The sequence below is a fragment of the Anser brachyrhynchus genome, assembly GCF_964034855.1.
Source record: "Anser brachyrhynchus genome assembly, chromosome: 16".
In the NCBI taxonomy this organism is placed as follows: Eukaryota; Metazoa; Chordata; class Aves; order Anseriformes; family Anatidae; genus Anser; species Anser brachyrhynchus.
The window spans coordinates 16,343,858-16,362,413 of NC_137734.1; the positions used below are offsets into that span (position 1 = coordinate 16,343,858).

The 18,556-nt window shown below is 46.8% G+C and overlaps 1 protein-coding gene across 1 annotated transcript; it reads left to right on the top strand.

Moving 5' to 3' along the window:
* Window positions 1-11,179: 11,179 nt before the first annotated feature.
* SRSF6 (serine and arginine rich splicing factor 6) lies at window positions 11,180-17,662 on the top strand. Its single transcript, XM_080557715.1, has 6 exons — window positions 11,180-13,073; window positions 13,482-13,630; window positions 15,032-15,159; window positions 15,386-15,594; window positions 15,953-16,042; window positions 16,161-17,662. The coding sequence occupies exons 1-6, from the start codon at window positions 12,967-12,969 to the stop codon at window positions 16,522-16,524; spliced, it is 1,047 nt and encodes a 348-aa protein (XP_080413841.1). The 5' UTR covers window positions 11,180-12,966; the 3' UTR covers window positions 16,525-17,662.
* Window positions 17,663-18,556: the final 894 nt, after the last annotated feature.

The following is an 18,556-nucleotide window of genomic DNA, read 5'->3' on the forward strand; positions in this document are numbered from 1 at the left end:
GTGTTTGGATAGCACTGGGGCCTGCAGAGTTATAGTCCATGCCTGGTCTTCCAGCATGCTGCCGGCACCCAGGGATCCTGGAGGAATTGCAGACACATCTGCAAGCTGACTTCTTTTGCATTAGTGCCTGTCTCAGACTGTTCCACTCCTGCAGTGAGCTGCTGTGAGTAGGAAGCCTTTCTAGCTTGCTAGGAGCAGCACAAATTTTGCTGCTGGCCCAGTTCCCTTGTGTCTGCATGAGGACTGAGAAGAGGTGGCTAAATACTTGCAAATGGGGCAGTGTCAGGTCAAGCAATCTATTCCCCATCCCTTCCCATCACTTCCAGCATTATTAGAAGGTACTGATGTCTCCATATTGATAAACAGGAGCACAGAACTGCAAGGAAAGGTCACTGGTAATAGCATGCGAGACAGGCTGACTGCTTTTTCATACTGCTGAGTGAGACATTTTGCTTATGAAAGTGTCACCCTCTGGGCTGAATTTTACCCTTACATAAACCTCAGGGATCACAAAATCACAGAATCACAGATTTTAGGGTTTGGAAGGGACCTCGAAAGATCATCTAGTCCAATCCTCCTGCCGGAGCAGGAACACCTCGATCAGGTCACACAGGAACACATCCAGGTGGGTTTTGAAAGTCTCCAGAGAAGGAGACTCCACAACCCCCCTGGGCAGCCTGTCCCAGTGCTCTGTCACCCTCAATGTGAAAAATTTTCGTCTCATATTTAAGCAGAACCTCCTATATTCCAGCTTGCACCCATTGCTCCTTCTCCTATCATTGGGTGTCACCGAGAAGAGCCTGGCTCCATCCTCCTGACACTCACCCTTTACATATTTATAAACATTAATGAGGTCACCCCTCAGTCTCCTCTTCTCCAAGCTAAAGAGACCCAGCTCCACCGGCCTTCTTGGCCACAAGGGCACAGTGCTGGCTCACGGTCATCCGGCTGTCCACCAGGACCCCCAGGTCCCTCACCCCTTTACTGCTTTCCAGCAGGGCAGTCCCCAGCTTATACTGGTACCAGGGGTTGTTCTTGCCCAGATGCAGGACTCTACACTTGCCCTCGTTATATTTCATTACGTTTCTCCCTGCCCAACTCTCCAACCTGTCGAGATCCTGCTGGATGGCAGCACAGCCTTCCGGCGTGTCAGCCACTCCTCCCAGTTTAGTGTCATCAGCAAACTTGCTGACGGCGCACTCCTTTCCCTCACCCAAGTAACCAATGAATATATTGAACAACACTGGTCCCAGTACCGACCCTTGAAGGACTCCACTAGATACAGGCCTCCAGCTCGACTCCATCCCATTGACCACAACCCTCTGGCTTCTTCCCTTCGGCCAGTTCACAGTCCACCTCACCACCCGATCGTCCAGACCACACTTCCTCAGTTTAGCTGCAGAAGGATGCTGTGGGAGATGGTGTCAAAGGCTTTATTGAAATCAAGATACACCACGTCCACTGCCTTTCCATCATCTACCCACCTGGATATGTCCTCATAAAAGGCTATCAGGTTGGTCAAGCACGACTTCCCCTTGGTGAAGCCATGTTGACTGCCCCTAATGACCCTCTTATCCTTGATACTCCTAGAGTCAGCGCCAAGGATAAGTTGTTCCATCATCTTTCCAGGGATGGAGGTGAGGCTGACCAGTCTATAGCTACCTGGGTCCTCCTTCTTGCCCTTTTTGAAGACTGGAGTGACATTTGCTTTCCTCCAGTCCACAGGCACCTCTCCTGATGCCCATGACTTACCAAAGATGATGGAGAGTGGCCTAGCAATGACTTCTGCCAGCTCCCTCAGCACCTGCAGGTGCATTCCATCAGGACCAATGGATTTATGGATGTCCAGTTTGCTTAATTGGTCCTTAACCCACTCCTCATCAACCAAGGCAAACTCCTCCTTTATCCTGATATATCTTATCAGGGATATTTTATCCAAATATATCTTATCCCAGATATATCCTAACCCTGATATATCTTATCAGGGATATCTTATCCCAGAGAGGGCAAGGGATATGCAGGGTCTGGACCAGTTTCTGACTTGCCTTCACAGCGCTCCCTGTCCAAGTGTTTGAGTGCAGGGCTGAAATGCAACCATTTCACTCCAGTTCCTACACTGCCTAAACAGCATCTCTCTCCTACAGTACCTGCAAATGGCTTAACAGGTTTTCAGCTCTAATACCAGAACTTCTCACCATAACCTGTGCAGTTTCCTTTTCCACTTACAGCCCTGTTCCTGCCTGTGTAGCTGTTACATATAGAGACTATAAGCTAGGGCTGCATAAAGGCATGACTAAGGCACATTTAAATGCATCCTGGGAGGTTGGATTTGCTGCAAGAACTTAAACGCTCGTAAAGATTTGTCTGACCAAATTGCACCTAAATCTCTTATGAGCTGGCTCACGGCTTCATTTCCAAGGACACTGAACAAAGACCAGAAGTTTTCAGAAGTGGTTGGTGGTTCAGGGAATAACTAAACATACCTACTTTTTCAAAATGTTTAGTGTCTGACCCTGGTGTTCAGGCTTTTCCTAGGGCTCTCATGTTGACAATCAATGCAATACCCTGACTGAGATGACTGTGGGATATCTTTCTCTAGGGCTCATCCCAGCTTATGACAGCTCTGTGTTGGAGCAGGACCAGATGCTGGAGACAGTGCAGAATTCTCTGCACATCACCTACATCACTACAGATACGGTAGCAAGATATATACAGATGTAACATGGTGGCAAGATCACCGTGGTGATAACAAGAGCCTTTCAAGGTCTTCTGTGCCATCTCATGAAAGATCTCAGGCCCATGTGCCATCTCATGAAAGATCTCAGGCCCACACCTGGTTTCAGCTGAAACCCACAGATCTGCTGCCAATGACCTTGAGGAGGCTGGTTAAGCTCTCTGTGTGGCTGTATGCAGGCACCACTAAGGTACCAGGAGAGCAGCCAACTCCAATGTCTTCATACCATGTGGCAAATGCTTACAGGCATGGTTGATAACTCAGATTTTATTTTTCTGGAACAATGGACGCATTTCAGGTTTTACTGGAAAACAAACAAAGAACCAAACCAAACCAAACCAAATCAAAACAACAACAAACAAACCACAAACCACACACACCCAAATCCAACCAAACAAGAAAAACGCCATTAAAAGATTTACTGTATTAAATTACTCCCAAGTAATATTTTACCTAGGTTTGTACTCAGAGAAAACTAAACCATTCTTATAAACAAGTTTGTCAGCAAGTCCAAAAATTAAGGTAAAATTAAGTCCAAAATGAAGATCGTTTCCTTTTTTTATACAAAAATTTGGAATGCCTTCAAAATGGAAGTAAACAAACAAACCATCTACTCAATAATATCTGTGGCAAGTCAAATTAAAAACTATTGTTACAAAGAATTTTTTTTCTTAAAAAAACAGAAATTTTATCATCAGCCCAGGTCCCATGGATCAGGATGCCTTCATTGGCCCACCAGCCCTATACTAGAAGGGTGGCATAACCTCATTCGCCACCACCTCATTTTTTGCCTGCTCTTCCCCAAAATCTCTGTTCTGCTCACCAGACTGGGGCTCCTCCATACTTCTTCAGGGCCTCTGAGAGTAGAGCCCCACTCTCCTGCTTGGCCTCATAATGGTACTCCAGCTGAAATCCCTGCCGGCATCCCAAAAGAACCTCCACCAGGCCAGCAAGGTTTGGCCTTGCTGGAAGTGACGGCAGATCAAAGGGCATCCATGGCACAACCTCCGTGTGCCACCAGCTCCATGCCAGCGGCACTGGCAGGTCAGGTATTTTGTTGTCAAGCCTTAACCCACCACTTCCTTCCAGAAACACTTCTATTCATCTTTCTCCCTGCTGCAAACCCTGCTTCCAGCCTGTGGTTTGGAAGGAGATCTGACAGGTTGCTTCTCCAGGGAGACCATCTCTTTCAATTTCCAGCCCAGAAAGTTTTAGATTTTATTAATACTGTTAGGAGTGGGATTTTTAATGCTAAATAAGTTTCATAGAGAAGGATTCAAAGAAGGGATTCACAGGAGTTACAGAGGCTTAAAAAAAAAAAAAAAAAAGAGCTGTGGATAATATGCTAAATGCAAAGAGCATTTTCTGTGATGTCAGTTTGAGTCAATAACTCTTCCACAGTGCTAAGAGGTCCCTCCACTTGCCCCAGCTCCTTGAGTCCAGAGAATTTCTGCTTTTCATTCCTAGTAAAAAATTCAGTACACCAGGAGGCAAGGAGAATATCTGGACAAGGGGCTAAAAGGTCCCCAGGATGATATGCAAAGGGACTTCGCAATTCGCAAACCAGACTTGTGGTTTGTAGCCCCATCCCCACCCACCTGCACGAGGCCAGGCTTATCCCACCCTTCTCCCTGAGAGCACTTCCTTATCTCTGCCATACACATGGAGATCTGGGGGAGCCGCACCTAAACAGCTGTGAGGCCTTCCACAGGGCTGGCAGGGGATGTGACAACAGAACAAGGAGAGGCACAAGGACATGGTGACAGCATAGGGGCTCCCTATGGGGACAAGTGGGGCTGGGTGAAGGCAGGCCGTGGCTGTGGCATGGTGACCAGGCAGTGACAGTCATTCATAGCACCTTTACTGCCTTGCAATGGAGCTGGCAGGCAGCATTGGCAGTGCCGAGGGGAACGGAGCAGGCACAGCCAAGGTGAGCGCTTATCAGGGTGCCCTAGCAGGCTCCTTATGCTGGCACCTCCAAAGAGCCATCTTGTGGTAACACATTTCAGCCAGAACTGACATGAACTGAGAGCAGATGGACAGAGACTGGAAAGCAGATGGAGAGAAGGAAATTTGGACATAATTTGAAGGCCCCTAAGTGTCTTGTCAGGAAAACACACGTAATGGACAGCTGTCTGAAAGGCAGACCAACCTACAGCCAAGCGTGACTGAAAAGCTGGAACAAAAAGGATGCAAGAGGAGGGCAAAGCACCGCCACCACTCACAGGCAAATCATGACGCACTCAAATTATTGATGGTATCTAAAGACAGCCAAAGCACCTGAAGAGATATGCACACACACTGCCTCAAACTTGCTGGCCTACCCTGGTGTGGACAGAGATGGATGTTTTGGTAGCTCTTGAAGGTGTCCAGCCCTACCACTCCAAGCAAATAAAGCTAGGCCCTGTACTGGCCTGCAGCTCTGTGCTGGTGATACAGGTGTACATAAGATCAGGTCAGGCAAGGACAATTTGCTTTTCCAACCATCACCTGGAAAAGACTGGGAACTCTATCAGTCCCTAAAACAACCTGCCTTGACCTCATGCAGCAGCAGAGGGGGTTTACTGGTGGTTTCCTTTACCTTGTGATCTCAGTCAAAAACCCCTTGTGCTGGCAGACACCTGGCTGGTGTCACCTCTGTGCACTGCTTGCTGCAGGGCAGCAAAATCAGCTCACAGCACTGTGCCCGGAACAGGCTGGTGGTGCTGGGCCACAGCACCACAAGATCCTGGATGGCTTGGCAGGCCTCTTCTCATCCCATCTACCACACTCCCATACTTGCCTTCTCCCTTTCCCTGCCATCCCCATGCTGTCCCACAGCTGCCCAGGGCAGAAGCGCTGGCTCCAGCAGTGTGGCTTGGCTGACAAGTGTCCCAAGCTCCTGTGACTCCATGGTCCTCAGCCATGAGGCTGCTGTGGCTCACAAAGCCTCGCTGCTGCAAGTGGGCCTGACATCCTGTGCCATGACAGTGGGAGCTGCCCATCAGAGAGAACAGGATGGGAAAATGGGGGAAATGGGAGCGAGTTTGCTGTCTGTATGTTGGTTTCTGCACCCCTCTGCTGGGCAGTCAGTACCATTGCTAAATAGTGAATCACAGCGGAGGGCAGTAATGAGGGCTGGCAGGAGAAAAAAATCAAAATGTCAGTGAAATAAAAATAACTTTATCAACATTTCAAAAAATGACAGACATTCATCATCTCTACAGCCAGACAGACTGGAGTCAGTGCTAACATCCCCAGACCCTATTCTGCTTGGAGGCAACAGGTTCAAAAAATGAAATTTTCATCAGGAGAATCACTGAAAGAAAAACAAGCTGGGAATCCTTGCCCTGCTCTTCTAGTGACATCAGATGCTGAATAGGAGGCATATTAAAAAAATCACTATTACCTCACTGAGCACTCACTTTTTATGTTCTTGTAAGGTCTCAGAGGTTGGGGATGCAGGCTTTGAGAGATCCCAAATCAGAGGATTTTTTGGTCTAAGCTCAGCCAAAGATTTCACATGCATTCTGTGACATTATTAAAACAGCAATGTGGCAGCTATATCTACACTTTTCATATAGATAGGTCAATCAGTCTTACACACACATACATATGGGGCAAACTGAAATGACAGAACTTTAGATATACTCCCCAAATTGAATAATACAAGAAATTTTGTCTCAGAGTAAAATTAGTGCTTTGTCTGGGCAAAGAACAGATGATATTCCTGTGGCCTTCCTCAGGGACAAGCAGATATCCACCTGGACAGGGATTTTTGATGGAATCTATGACCATGTAGGAGATGCAAATAGTACACATCACATCGGACAGTGCTACTGGGGATACTGCTTAGATAAAGGGCACATGGGGGAATGAAATCTTTTTGCAGAACAGGAAGCAAGAGACTGAAAGCCATAAAAGCCAGTAGGCACTTCAAAGATTATGTCCAGAGATTACACACAGAGCATATAAGACACCCAAGAACACATTGAAAACAAACAAACCAAACCAATCAACCAACCAACCAACAACCAACCAAACAAAAACAGGGAATACAAAGTCACATTCTAACCACTAATGCACAGAAACTGTTATGGTCCATCCCGCAGATCTGTATGTATGCATAAGGAGGTCCAGTTTTGTTCCAAAGCTCAAAGCCCGGGCTGACACTCATTAGCTGGTGGCTGGGTCTGACCTAGGGATGGCTCTGAAGGAGTTGCTAAGGCACAGCAGATGAATGAGCTGCTTTAACAACAGCCCCTGGGAGCTGTTAACACCTCTTGCGCCTCAGCTCTCTTGCTGACTTCAAAACATTTTCTAGTTTGTGCCCTGACTGGATAATGACAGCTTTTGGAGCTCTTATATTTTAACAGGTTGACACATCTGGAGGCCTAAAAATCCATAGGAAATCATCCATTAAAAGCATGTTAATTTGCAGTGGCCTATCTCTGAGATAGCACTTCTTTTGTCAGTTTGCCTTCTTCCTCCCATTCTAAGGAAGATAACATTATCCCCTGCTGTGCTCCTGAAACTGGGGAGAGGAGCCATGTGAGAGAAGGAAGATGGTCTGAGGGCCCTTGGCAGATTTTTATTTCATCTCTGGGACTGCCAGACAGCTATGGGGAGACCTCATACCCTAAGCCTCCCTAAGCCTCCATTCCCTGCACACAAAATGAAACTGCAGGCATGGAAGCAGTGAAATACCCAGCAATGATGGGATGTTTGGTCTCAAGTAGCATAGTACTGGGTACATTTGCCAAAGGCCAGAACTGCATTAGATCACATTTTGCTTGTGAATCGAAACTTGCCCTCCAGTACCAATGACTATGGTGTTCACCCAAAGAAGCTATGTAAAAACATGACAAAAGAAAAAAAAAAAAAAAGCATTCCTGACAGCCTGCACATTTTACCTCTTGAGCAGCACGCTGAGTTCAGAACTGGGTTCTCTGACAGAGCTATGTGACAGGGAATAGTTGATGGGAGAGAAGTGCAACAGAAACACATACAAATGCTTTCAGACACTTGGCTGTAGCATCCTGAGATGCCAGTCTTGCAGCAAATAACTGATACATAATAAATTCATGATATGCATATTTAATGCTGTTTTCATGAGACACACACATATGTCTGTACCTGCTGCTGGCAAGATTGGAGAAAGATCATCAATTTCGCACTAAGGGCTCCGCTGACAACAGATTATAAGAAATAATCACTAGCCAAATATTAGTACTCAACAAGACAGACAAATTACATGTGATACTTTTTATTGGACTAACAATAAAAGACCCTGAAAAGGTTACCAGAGCTCTGCTTTGTATCTCACAGATTATGAATAATTAGACTTCAAGCCTTTGTATCAAGAGATTAGGAGGAAAAAAGATAAATTGTAGTTTCTTTTTATAATGCTCCTCCCACCTGTCACTCTGGGATTGGTGTGAAGACTGTAATATTTATCTTCCTCCATTCCTGTGTTGATTGTTTTGTCTTAATTGCCCTGGAAAAAGCACCAAAGGTTTGAACTAGAGAGTTGTGACTTACAGTTCTGCAGAGACAGATGATTTGGTAGGTCATGCCACAAAACTCATGCATTTGAGACATTTATCCTGGGTTCCCAGGGGTCAGAAATACATGTCCCTCTGGAGAAAAAAGTAATTGGATCCTATCTGCATCTCCTTTGAGCAACGTCCACCAGTCTGCCTGGCCTGTATAAAAGGCAAGTTTCATCTCTGGTCACTGCATTAGTGACCACTTTTACAGCCACTCCTTGCCTCCCAGGGTTACCAACAGACCATAAGAGAAGGCATTAGATAAAACCTTTAATCACAGCCAAGGCTGGTCAAATGGCTCTCTAAATGGCCCTGGAATAGAGCGATTTTTGTTGTTCTCTTACTATGCACCAGTCTGGTCATAACCCAGCCATCATGCCTTGTAAGATAGGAGCATGCTAGAAGAAAAAGAAACAACGTGAAAAACAGGCAACTGATTATTGTCCCACAACCAGTGAAAAAAAGGGCAGAGGTGTGGGAATCAAGGATTTGAAAATGGCTTGAGAGTGCACTGGAGGGGGACAGAGGGCATAGCACCCAGTGAGGAGGAACCCTGACGACCCTTTATCCTTCCTCAAGCATAGGAACAAAATAAGGAAACAAAGCTACAAGATCCTAGCATGACTCCTCCCTCACTTTCCATTGGCCTCAGCAAATCTCTCTCTGTGGCCATCTGCAAAGAGCTTTAAGATGTCCTCCCAGAGTATATAATGGGGGCCCTCAGAGGCTTGTAAGATGTGCCAGTCAATGCTCTTGTATCAGTATACCATGAAATAAGGAACTTCATATCCCATACGGTCACATCCTCTGTATCGTTATTGAATATGTGCATATAGGCTACAGGCACTGATACTTCTCTGGAAAAAAGGGCACTGTTGCGTGTGGAGATAACTGCACAATTCCTCTGTCACTGGATGGGTTCAGCACGTGCTGTTCTGCATGTGTGCTTTACTGGTTGTAGTGGGTTTACGTGGTAAGGTTTTGGTAGCAGGGGGCCATAGGGGCCACTTCTGTGAGAAGAATCCAGAAGCTGCCTCATGATAGATAAGGGCCCCGCTGCTGACCAGAGCCGAGCCAATAAACGATGTTGTTTGCGCCTTTGTGACAGCATATTTAAGAAAGGGAAAAACAAAACAAAACAAAAACAACAACAACAAAAAAAATGATGCTAAACAGCAGCTGGGAGAGTGAGAGAGTGAGAGCCATCCCACTGGCTGAGTGGGCAACTGCAAGTACACATAGCCAAGCGTCGAGCACCATTCTGTGACCATCTGCACTGGTCAAGGATGTTCCTCCTGCCTGACCCTTAATAGGGAATAGCGGGCACCTGCTTAAGAGCAAAGGCTGCAGCTCTGGCTGGGGGTCTGTACCATCTACCCCAGCTGTGGCTGATGCCCCCACCTGGACAGAGCTGCTGAAGTTGGGGGCTGAAGTGAAGATTTCACACTGCTGGACATGCCTAGACCTTTCCCCTTGGGCAGGGACAGGCAGCAGATCTGCCTGCTGTAGTGGGTTTATGTGGCAAGGTTTTGGTAGTGCTGCCCAGAGCCAAGCCAATAAGCGATGTTGTTTGTGCTTCTGTGAGAGCAGATTTATGAAAGGGGAAAAAAAAAACTGCTGGGGAACAGCAGCTAGGAGAGTGAGAGGAGTGAGAAACAGCCCTGCAGACCCCAAGGTGAGTGCAGCAGGAGGCAGGAGGTGCTCCAGGCACACAGCAGCAGTTCCCCTGCGGCCTGGGGAGAGGCCCCTGGTGGAGCAGGCTGTCCCCCTGCAGCCCACGGGTCCCACACGGAGCAGATCTCCACGCTGCAGCCCGTGGAGGAGCCCCCGGTGGAGCAGGTGGATGTGGCCTGGAGGAGGCTGCGGCCCGTGGAGAGCCCCCGCAGGAGCAGGCCCTGGGCCGGAGCTGCAGCCCGTGGAGAGGAGCCCACGCAGGAGCAGGGGGTCTGGGGGGAGCTGCCGCCCGTGGGGGACCCGTGCTGGAGCAGTTTGCTCCTGGGGGATGGACCCCGTGGTACGGAGCCGTGTGGGAGCAGTTCTTGAAGAGCTGCTGCCTGTGGTCAGCCCCCGCAGGCTCAGTTTGGGAAGGACGGCATCCCGTGAGAGGGACCCCACGGGGAGCAGGGGCAGCGAGTGACCGAGGAGTGCCAAAGATGAAATGTCGTGGGCTGACCACACCTACAACTATCTGTACCCATTTATGCTCCAGCCCTTAGCTGAACAGACTATTTTTTCTCCATTTCTGAGACACTGTCTGGGACTATTCTCCCAAGAAAAAGCAGTGAAATAAACCTCAACTGAAAGTCTCAGAGATCAGAGGATGCAGCGATAATACTTTTGTTGTGAAGAACTTATTTTTACTGTTGGAGAGGGGAAATAAATTTCTTGTACTAAGAGGCAGAGATGTTGAAATTGAGTGTCATCACCTATGAGATATAAGTTTTATGGACTGTGCGGAAAGTACAGAGCTGCAGTCCTTTTGGAAAAGGCAGTTCCTTCGAGGCTCTCATCTTGAAGAGCATCCACTTGCAGGGAAGCCCTTAAGAACAGGCTTAGCTTTCCTTATCCATGAACTTATGTACAGGCTTATACATTATCTTAAACCAAACACAGGACATTTTAACGAGAAATACATAATCAGGTTGTTTCCACCAAGTGTTAGAATGCAGCTGTCCTACATGGTGGCTGCCAGCACAGATGATTTCAAATGAATAATCATATCCGATATTTTTGAAATTTGGGTCAGTGAATCATTATCCTCTTAGAGAACAGGAGTGGAAAATAATAGGATATAGCTGTAGAGGAGAGAGGACCTTAATGATCACATATTATAACCAGCAGTTATCTCAAAGACACAAATGACTTTATTAAATGATTTATTTATTCATAATTTATTTTAAAATTTTGGTAAGAGAAACCTTCAATTCTGTGTATACAACACTCATCACAATGGCATTGCTATCCATGGGACAGGCTTATGAACGCTATTGCATTTTAGCAACAAACAGTTAAAATACTTTTCCCGTCCTGTTACTTAGAAAGTATTGGTGCTTCAGAACTTTCCTGCAAACAGAATAGGTGAAAGCTCATGAGTGTGAAATACCCATCTGCTCTGCCAGATCTTTCATTGTATGCTCAGCACAAGGTACAGCATATCTTGTGACATTCCCCTCTGTGCTGTGCTTTGTGGGATTAAGCAAAGACTTTTAAACTTCCAGCACAGAGCTGATGAACACTACAACCTGGTTAATGGTTAAATTTACTCACAAGTCCAAGTATCTCCTGGTGCTTACTGTATAGAAAAAATACATCAGGCTTGTAAATTAGTGTATAATCAGCGTCTTTCTAAGGCAGAGAAGATTCCATAAACTAATAAAATCTTCTCAGCACTGTCCATTATGATAGAAAGGGGTCACCTGTTGTCTCTTCTATTATACGAATCAAGGTTTTATTAAACAAGAAAAAACAAGAGTAAGAGATTTCCCCCATTTCTTTAAGACAACCTCTGTAATTGCTTTGTTGAGGATTAACTCATGGAGTGGAGCGACATCCTTAAAACTGAAGGCAATCTTGGCGTCTTTGTTGGGTTTTATCACTGACATTAATGTTCATAATTTACATTAGGTGAATATGAGCTGCTTTTCATACAGCTGAGAAAATTCAGGAGTAGAAGTAAATGTGTTCTTTCCCCCTTGTATAGTATACAATATAAAAGAAACTTATTAGAAAACACTTATATTTATATCAAATATACAAACCATAGTATGTACTATGTAGTCATATTACTGTGAAAAGCCCATCAGAGTAAAACAGTGGTTTTAATATACTGGGAGGGTGCTTCTTATTTACAACAAAGCCAATCAGGACATGGAACTTGTTAACTTTTATCTGATATAAAGGCTGGCTCCCAAGTAAGCTGTGTCTGGAAAGCACCTGAAGAGAGGCCACTGGGCTTCCCAGCCCACTGGAGACCCGCTACTACTTACAGAAACAGACTTTTTTTAATGCCAGGGGCTTGTTTAGAGTGCCCAGCCCAGCCCAGCTCACGGGGCACTGTTCCCAGACGTGCTGAGCACAGCCCCACGAGGCCGCCCACCCCCACCCGTCCCCTCTCAGCACCCCAGCGGGCCCGGCACCGCTCGGAGCTGGTGAGCCGGACGCCGCGGGTAACCCGCAGACGTTGGGCTCCGGCCCGCGGCGCGGCAGCCGCCGGGCCCCGCGGGTCGGAGGAGCGCGGACAAGGCCCCGGCCTCGCCCCGCGGCGGACACCACTGCGCGTGCGCCAAGCGGCGTCGCCGACACCTTCGGTCAAGTCCCGCCACAGCCGGGCGCGTGCGCAGCGCCGGCTGCCGCCCCGCCAGAGCACGCCCCGAGCTCCGCGCACGCGCGTAGGCACGCCGCCCGCCGCGCTCCCCCCCTCCCCCCACATTCGCTTCTGCCCGTGCGTGGGAGCGTGATGACGTCCGCGGTGGCGTTTCCCTTCCCCCCCCGCCTTCGCCGTAACGTCCGCGCCGGCCCCGCCCCCTTCTATAAAAGCGGCCGTGGGCAGCGGGCGCCATTGTGCTGTGGAGCAGGCCGCGGCGGAGCGTGCTCGCGGGCCTCCCGGCGCCCTCTCCCCGCGCTCCTCTCCCTCGCGTTCGTCTCCTCCTCCTCCTTCTTCTCCTTCCCTCCCCTCTCCCCCTCCCTCCCCCTCCGGCTGCGGACATGCCGCGCGTTTACATCGGCCGCCTGAGCTACCACGTCCGGGAGAAGGACATCCAGCGCTTCTTCAGCGGCTATGGCCGCCTGCTCGAGGTCGACCTCAAAAACGGGTGAGCGCCGTGCCGCGGGCCGGGAGCCGGCGGGCGAACGCCTCGGGCCCGGTACCGCGCGTCGCCTTCTCCGGCAGGGCCGGGCAGGCCGCGCCTGGCAGCTCCCCCTGCCCCCCCCCCCCCCCCCCCCCCCCCGCCCATGTTGTCGGCGGCTCTCGCGGCCGCGCTGCCGCGTGGCGCCCGACTCAAAATGGCGGCGGCGCGGGGGGGAGCGAGGGCGCTGCGGCGGGGCCGGCCCCCATTGTCCCGGCGCGGCTCGCGCTGCCAGCCTCTGCCCCCGGGGAGCGGCCGGGGGGCGGGCGGCGAGGAGCCAGGCGGGGCCGTCGGGCGCGTCGTCCCCACCCCGCTGCGCGTCGGTACTTGCGGGGCCGGGCTTGTGGCTGACGGGCCTGTTCCTTCTCCCCCCAGTTACGGCTTCGTGGAGTTTGAGGACTCCCGAGACGCCGACGATGCCGTTTACGAGCTGAACGGCAAGGATCTGTGTGGGGAGCGCGTGATCGTGGAGCACGCCCGCGGCCCCCGCCGCGACAGGGATGGATACAGCTACAGTAGTCGCAGTGAGTATGGGCCCGTCTTTCTGCTTGGTTACAGGGCTGCTTCGGGCGAGGGACTGGAGGCAAGGGGAGGCAGCTCGGCTATGTTGGCAGGGCAGAGCCTGGGGTGATAGAGTGGATGGGACCGAGTCCCTTGGGGTTGTGGGGGTGGGTTGTCACTATCTCTGCAAGTATGGGAGCAGGGGATACCTGGTGCATCGCTGGGAGCGAGCTGTCTGTAGACATAGTGTTAATAGATGTTCTTCCTGGCACCAGCATTGCGCTCAGGTACCCCCTTAAGAAATCTACAAATGCAAATACATGAAACAATTCTGGCTGCAAAATTGTGGCCTCTTCTAGAAAGGGTTTCTTGTTATTTAGAAACTATATGCTCTGCTATTTTAAAGGCTCCAGCGTTCTTCGGAGCATTTAGATAAATCAGTGATGTTCCATCACTAATGTTTATGAATAAATACCATTGCATAGTTGGGGTAGAAGCAGTCAGTTGTAAAATTTCATGTAGTGGGTGGGGGAGGATTTCAAGCAAGAAATTACTGTCTTAAGTGGGGGATATTGTAAACGTTTCTGTGCTCAGCTAACTTGTGTAATTTCTTGAGGAGCTGAGCTATATTTAACTTTACTGGCCTGGTACTGTAATTAAAGTACTATGGCTCACTTTTCAGTAGTCTCTAGAATCTTTGTGTTGGGGGGGGGTGGGAATCTGTATTTTTTTTTAAATCAAATGTATGTTGTTTAAAATTGTTGCATGTTCAATTTCAAACTTTTTAACAAGTCCTTGATGTTTCAATTTAAAAGTGACCAGTGGGGCTGAGGCTGTGTCCACTGAGGCTAAGATGACTGCCTTTCCTGATTGGCCATGGCTTTTCCATACATTGTGTGACCCTTGCCCTATGACCCTTTGGCTGACCTTACCGGAAGCCATGACGACAGCAGCCTTTTGCCATTAGACGCAGGGTGATGGTGAGGATTCCAAGGGTTAGACAAAACTGGTTAAACTGAACTAGGTGACTGTTACCTTGCGTGTTTTGTGGCCAAACCACCACCAAAAACCTCATACTGTGATGTAAGTACTTAGTGTAACTAGTAAACGTTTTTGTAAAATGTAGAAATGCATGTAATCAGTTAAGTTTTATATTTTACAATGTTCTGTAAAATAAAACTTAGCAAGGTGAATCTAATAAGGAGCAGTCACTCTCTAACAGATCTTAGGAGGACAGACTTGTAGGATTTTAGTTTGTTTGATTTGCCATTAATATAGATTATGGCAAAATTGAAAGTTTATTGGAGGCATAGAGAAATAAAGTCCTACTCCAGTAAATATAACTGTTTAACTAACTTTTTCAGAACATTTTAGTTTTCTTCATGCTAGAAGACAATCTAACTTTATTTCTTTGCACAATAAAGGTGGGGGTGGTGGCGGATATAGCAGTCGGAGACAATCTGGAAGAGATAAATATGGACCGCCTGTTCGTACAGAGTACAGACTGATTGTTGAAAACCTTTCCAGTCGCTGCAGTTGGCAGGATTTGAAAGTATGTATTAATGTTCTATAGTAGAGCATGTTGTGATTAGCAGGAACCAATAACTTCCTTTTAATGTAATTGTTCATTTCGATTTAAGTAGAAGTAATTGAGAAGTATGAATGTGCACGTGAATGCACACAATGCTTTTTACATCTGCTCAGACTCGTCTTAAGCTAATGTAGTTGCAGAGTACAAGTATATGGAGTGGTTGTGTAACTTTTCATCTACTCTCAAGGATTTCATGAGGCAAGCTGGGGAGGTAACCTATGCAGATGCTCACAAAGAACGCACAAATGAAGGAGTAATTGAGTTCCGATCATACTCGGACATGAAGCGTGCCCTGGACAAACTGGATGGCACAGAGATAAACGGAAGGAAAATCAGGCTGGTTGAAGACAAGCCACGGTCAAGCCATAGGCGATCTTACTCTGGCAGCAGGTCAAGGTAACTTTTGGGACGTGTTACTCTCTATATCAAGACCAGTTAAACTTGAGAACGGGTATATGTAGGCTGGCCTACAGTAATTACCTTCAATTGATATTCTAGGAATAGGGCAATTCCTGAGAAATGTGGAAGGAATTATTTTATGTGATACGGCAAAGCTGGTGTTGAGAATTTTTTGTGTGTGAAACATCAGATGTAATTGGCTGACAGTATATTGAGTCTGGGTGGATTAGTGGTATGTCTTGATGTGGGTGTATTACTGACAAGTTCTTTAATAGTTTTTCTGTGTTAGATGGCATAGCAGGGTACACCAGACAAAGAACAAGGGATGTTAAATGTTAACGTTAAATGTTTCTAGGTCACGATCTAGAAGACGATCTAGAAGCAGAAGTCGTAGGAGTAGGAGCAGCCGCAGCAGGTCCCGTAGTGTCTCTAAAAGTCGTTCCAGGTAAGTGATACATTGCTCTGTGTTAGTACAGGAGTTGCTGCTTATTAACTGATAACTATTTACAACAGCTATAAGTGTACTTCAGTTCATGTAGAGTAACTGTCTTTCTTTTCAAAAGATCTAAATCCAGGTCACGAAGCAAAGACCGCTCACGTTCCAGATCTAAAAGCAGGAAGTCTAGATCAAAGAGCAAATCGAAACCCAAGTCTGACAGGGGTTCGCGCTCTCACAGCAGATCCAAGGAGAAGTCTGAGAAGTCTCGGTCCAGGTCCAGGTCCAGGTCTCGATCTCCCAAAGAAAATGGTAAAGGAGATGCTAAGTCTAAATCCAGGTCAAGGAGTAGGTCTCGTTCCAATTCTCCACAGCAGCAGCCATCTACCAAGGCTCGTTCAGAGTCACCACCCAAAAGAGCTGCATCGAGGTCCCGTTCCAGATCTCGTTCAAAGTCTCGCTCACGATCAAGATCTAGTTCAAGAGATTAAGACTAGAACTCTCCTCTTAAATTGCACACTATTATGGAACATTTTTCCTACTTGTCAGGCCATTAGTGTTACGTTAGTACTTCAGAAGTTTTTTTCTATTGCAGGAGCAGATGGCCTAAGAACTAAGTAATGAGGCATAAAGGTTTAATTTGTATCCTAAATTTGAAATTACAAGATCAGATGGTGGTACAAAGCAGGAAAAGCCCCCCCCCCCTTTTTTTTTTTAGAAATTCAGCTAAAACTTTGATTTTATAACATTTCCACAGGAGTAACTTAACTACTCTTAAGTGTAAAGTGGTTTTTATATTAAAAAATGAATATAACAAGCTTAAATCTGGGCTTTTTTGAAAGTATAATTTTTTTCATTTTTTCGTGGTTTTAGAACTGAGTATCATTGGCTTCATAGGTTTACAGCTTGCTACCAAAGGTAGGATTGCCTTGCTGAACAGGTCAGATAATTCTCTAGCTTATCTTAATTTGTGGGAGCAGGCTGCAAAACTATAAACTGTTAACATTACTAGGAAAACCTTAGACCAGCAATAAACTCAAGTTGGAGCATTTGTGTTGCATCTTAACTTGCCAAAAGAACATCCCCCCGATACTGTGACTGTATTAAAGGTAATAAAGGTACTCTGTAACCTGTGTCATACAGTATTGCTGCAAGTCATACTTCTGAAACTTAAAAGAATGAAAGTGCTCTGACATTTTTTTGCTTGACTATCAAGTGACAGTTGTCAGACACTAATGTCTCTTGGATGTGGTCCAAGTCACTAGTATGTTGTATGGTTTGTCAGCTCGAAATATCTATTGGATATGAAAACTAGCTAAATAAAGCTGTCTTCCCTCCCTTTTGACTCATTTATGTTAACATTTTGCTTCAGAATAGAACTACAATCCTATTGTGTGTGAATCTGAACTTTACTGGAAGTGTAATCTCTTCGAGCTAGAGTTCTAGTCTTAAAGGCTTTGCTAAACCACAGTTGCCAATTCACTTAAATTGTGGAATAGAACTCATCCCAAAAATTCCCCTTTATAGCTAAATTGATTTTTGTAACATGCAATAGGAAACGTTAGAACTGCCTTGTACTCTTTATACAATGTGTAGTTTGACTTGTATAAAATTAAATTGGTGACTCAAGCTCTTGTGTTTATTACAGTGTTATGGACTTCTGGGAGAATGCTGGGGAAATAACAATTTATCCTACTTATCTCTTTTACTGGAGTAACTACTTTGTTTTAGCAGGAGACTCGGGAATTCTTGAAATAAAGTTGGTTTTGTGCTTGAGATGAGCTAGTCAACCAAACAGTTATTCATTAGAAAATTCACTAGTTTTTCATTGTCCTTCCTTAAAGTGTGACTGAACGTGAAAGCATCTCTGAGTTACCAGGATTTTAGACACCTGTTGAGATAAATTGGATCATGTACTAGGAGCCGCATTCAAATGTGACTTGATGCCAACTTGCCTGGAGTTGCTGTATTAGCTAAACACTTTTTGCTATTTCCTTATCACAGCTTCAGCTTTTGCCTGTTACATACTAGTATTTGTTCTAGTAGAAGAAGGGATCTAAAATGAGTGAAGCTTGTTCTGCTTCATAAGCCCACATTCCTAGTGAAACATAAACTGAAGTGATTTCAAGGCTTATGTTGGCAGATCAGATTACTTCTATATTGCACACTTTCAATGTTGTATCTACCCCAGTGCTATGGTTTAACCCAGTCAGCAGCTAAACACCACACAGCTGTGTGCTCACCCTCCCCCCCTCCCTCTCTGGGATGGGGAGAGAAATGGGAAAGTGAAGCCGGTGAGTTCAGATGAAGACAGTTTATTAAGACAGGAAGATAATAATGATAATAGTACTACTACTAATAATGTGTATGAAACAAGTGATGCACAATGCAATTGCTCACCACCCGCTGACTGATGCCCAGCCTGTCCCTGAGCAGCCACCCCCCCACCCCGGCCAGCCACCCCTATATATTGTTTAGCATGACCCCATATGGTACGGAATACCCCTTTGGCCAGTTTGGGTC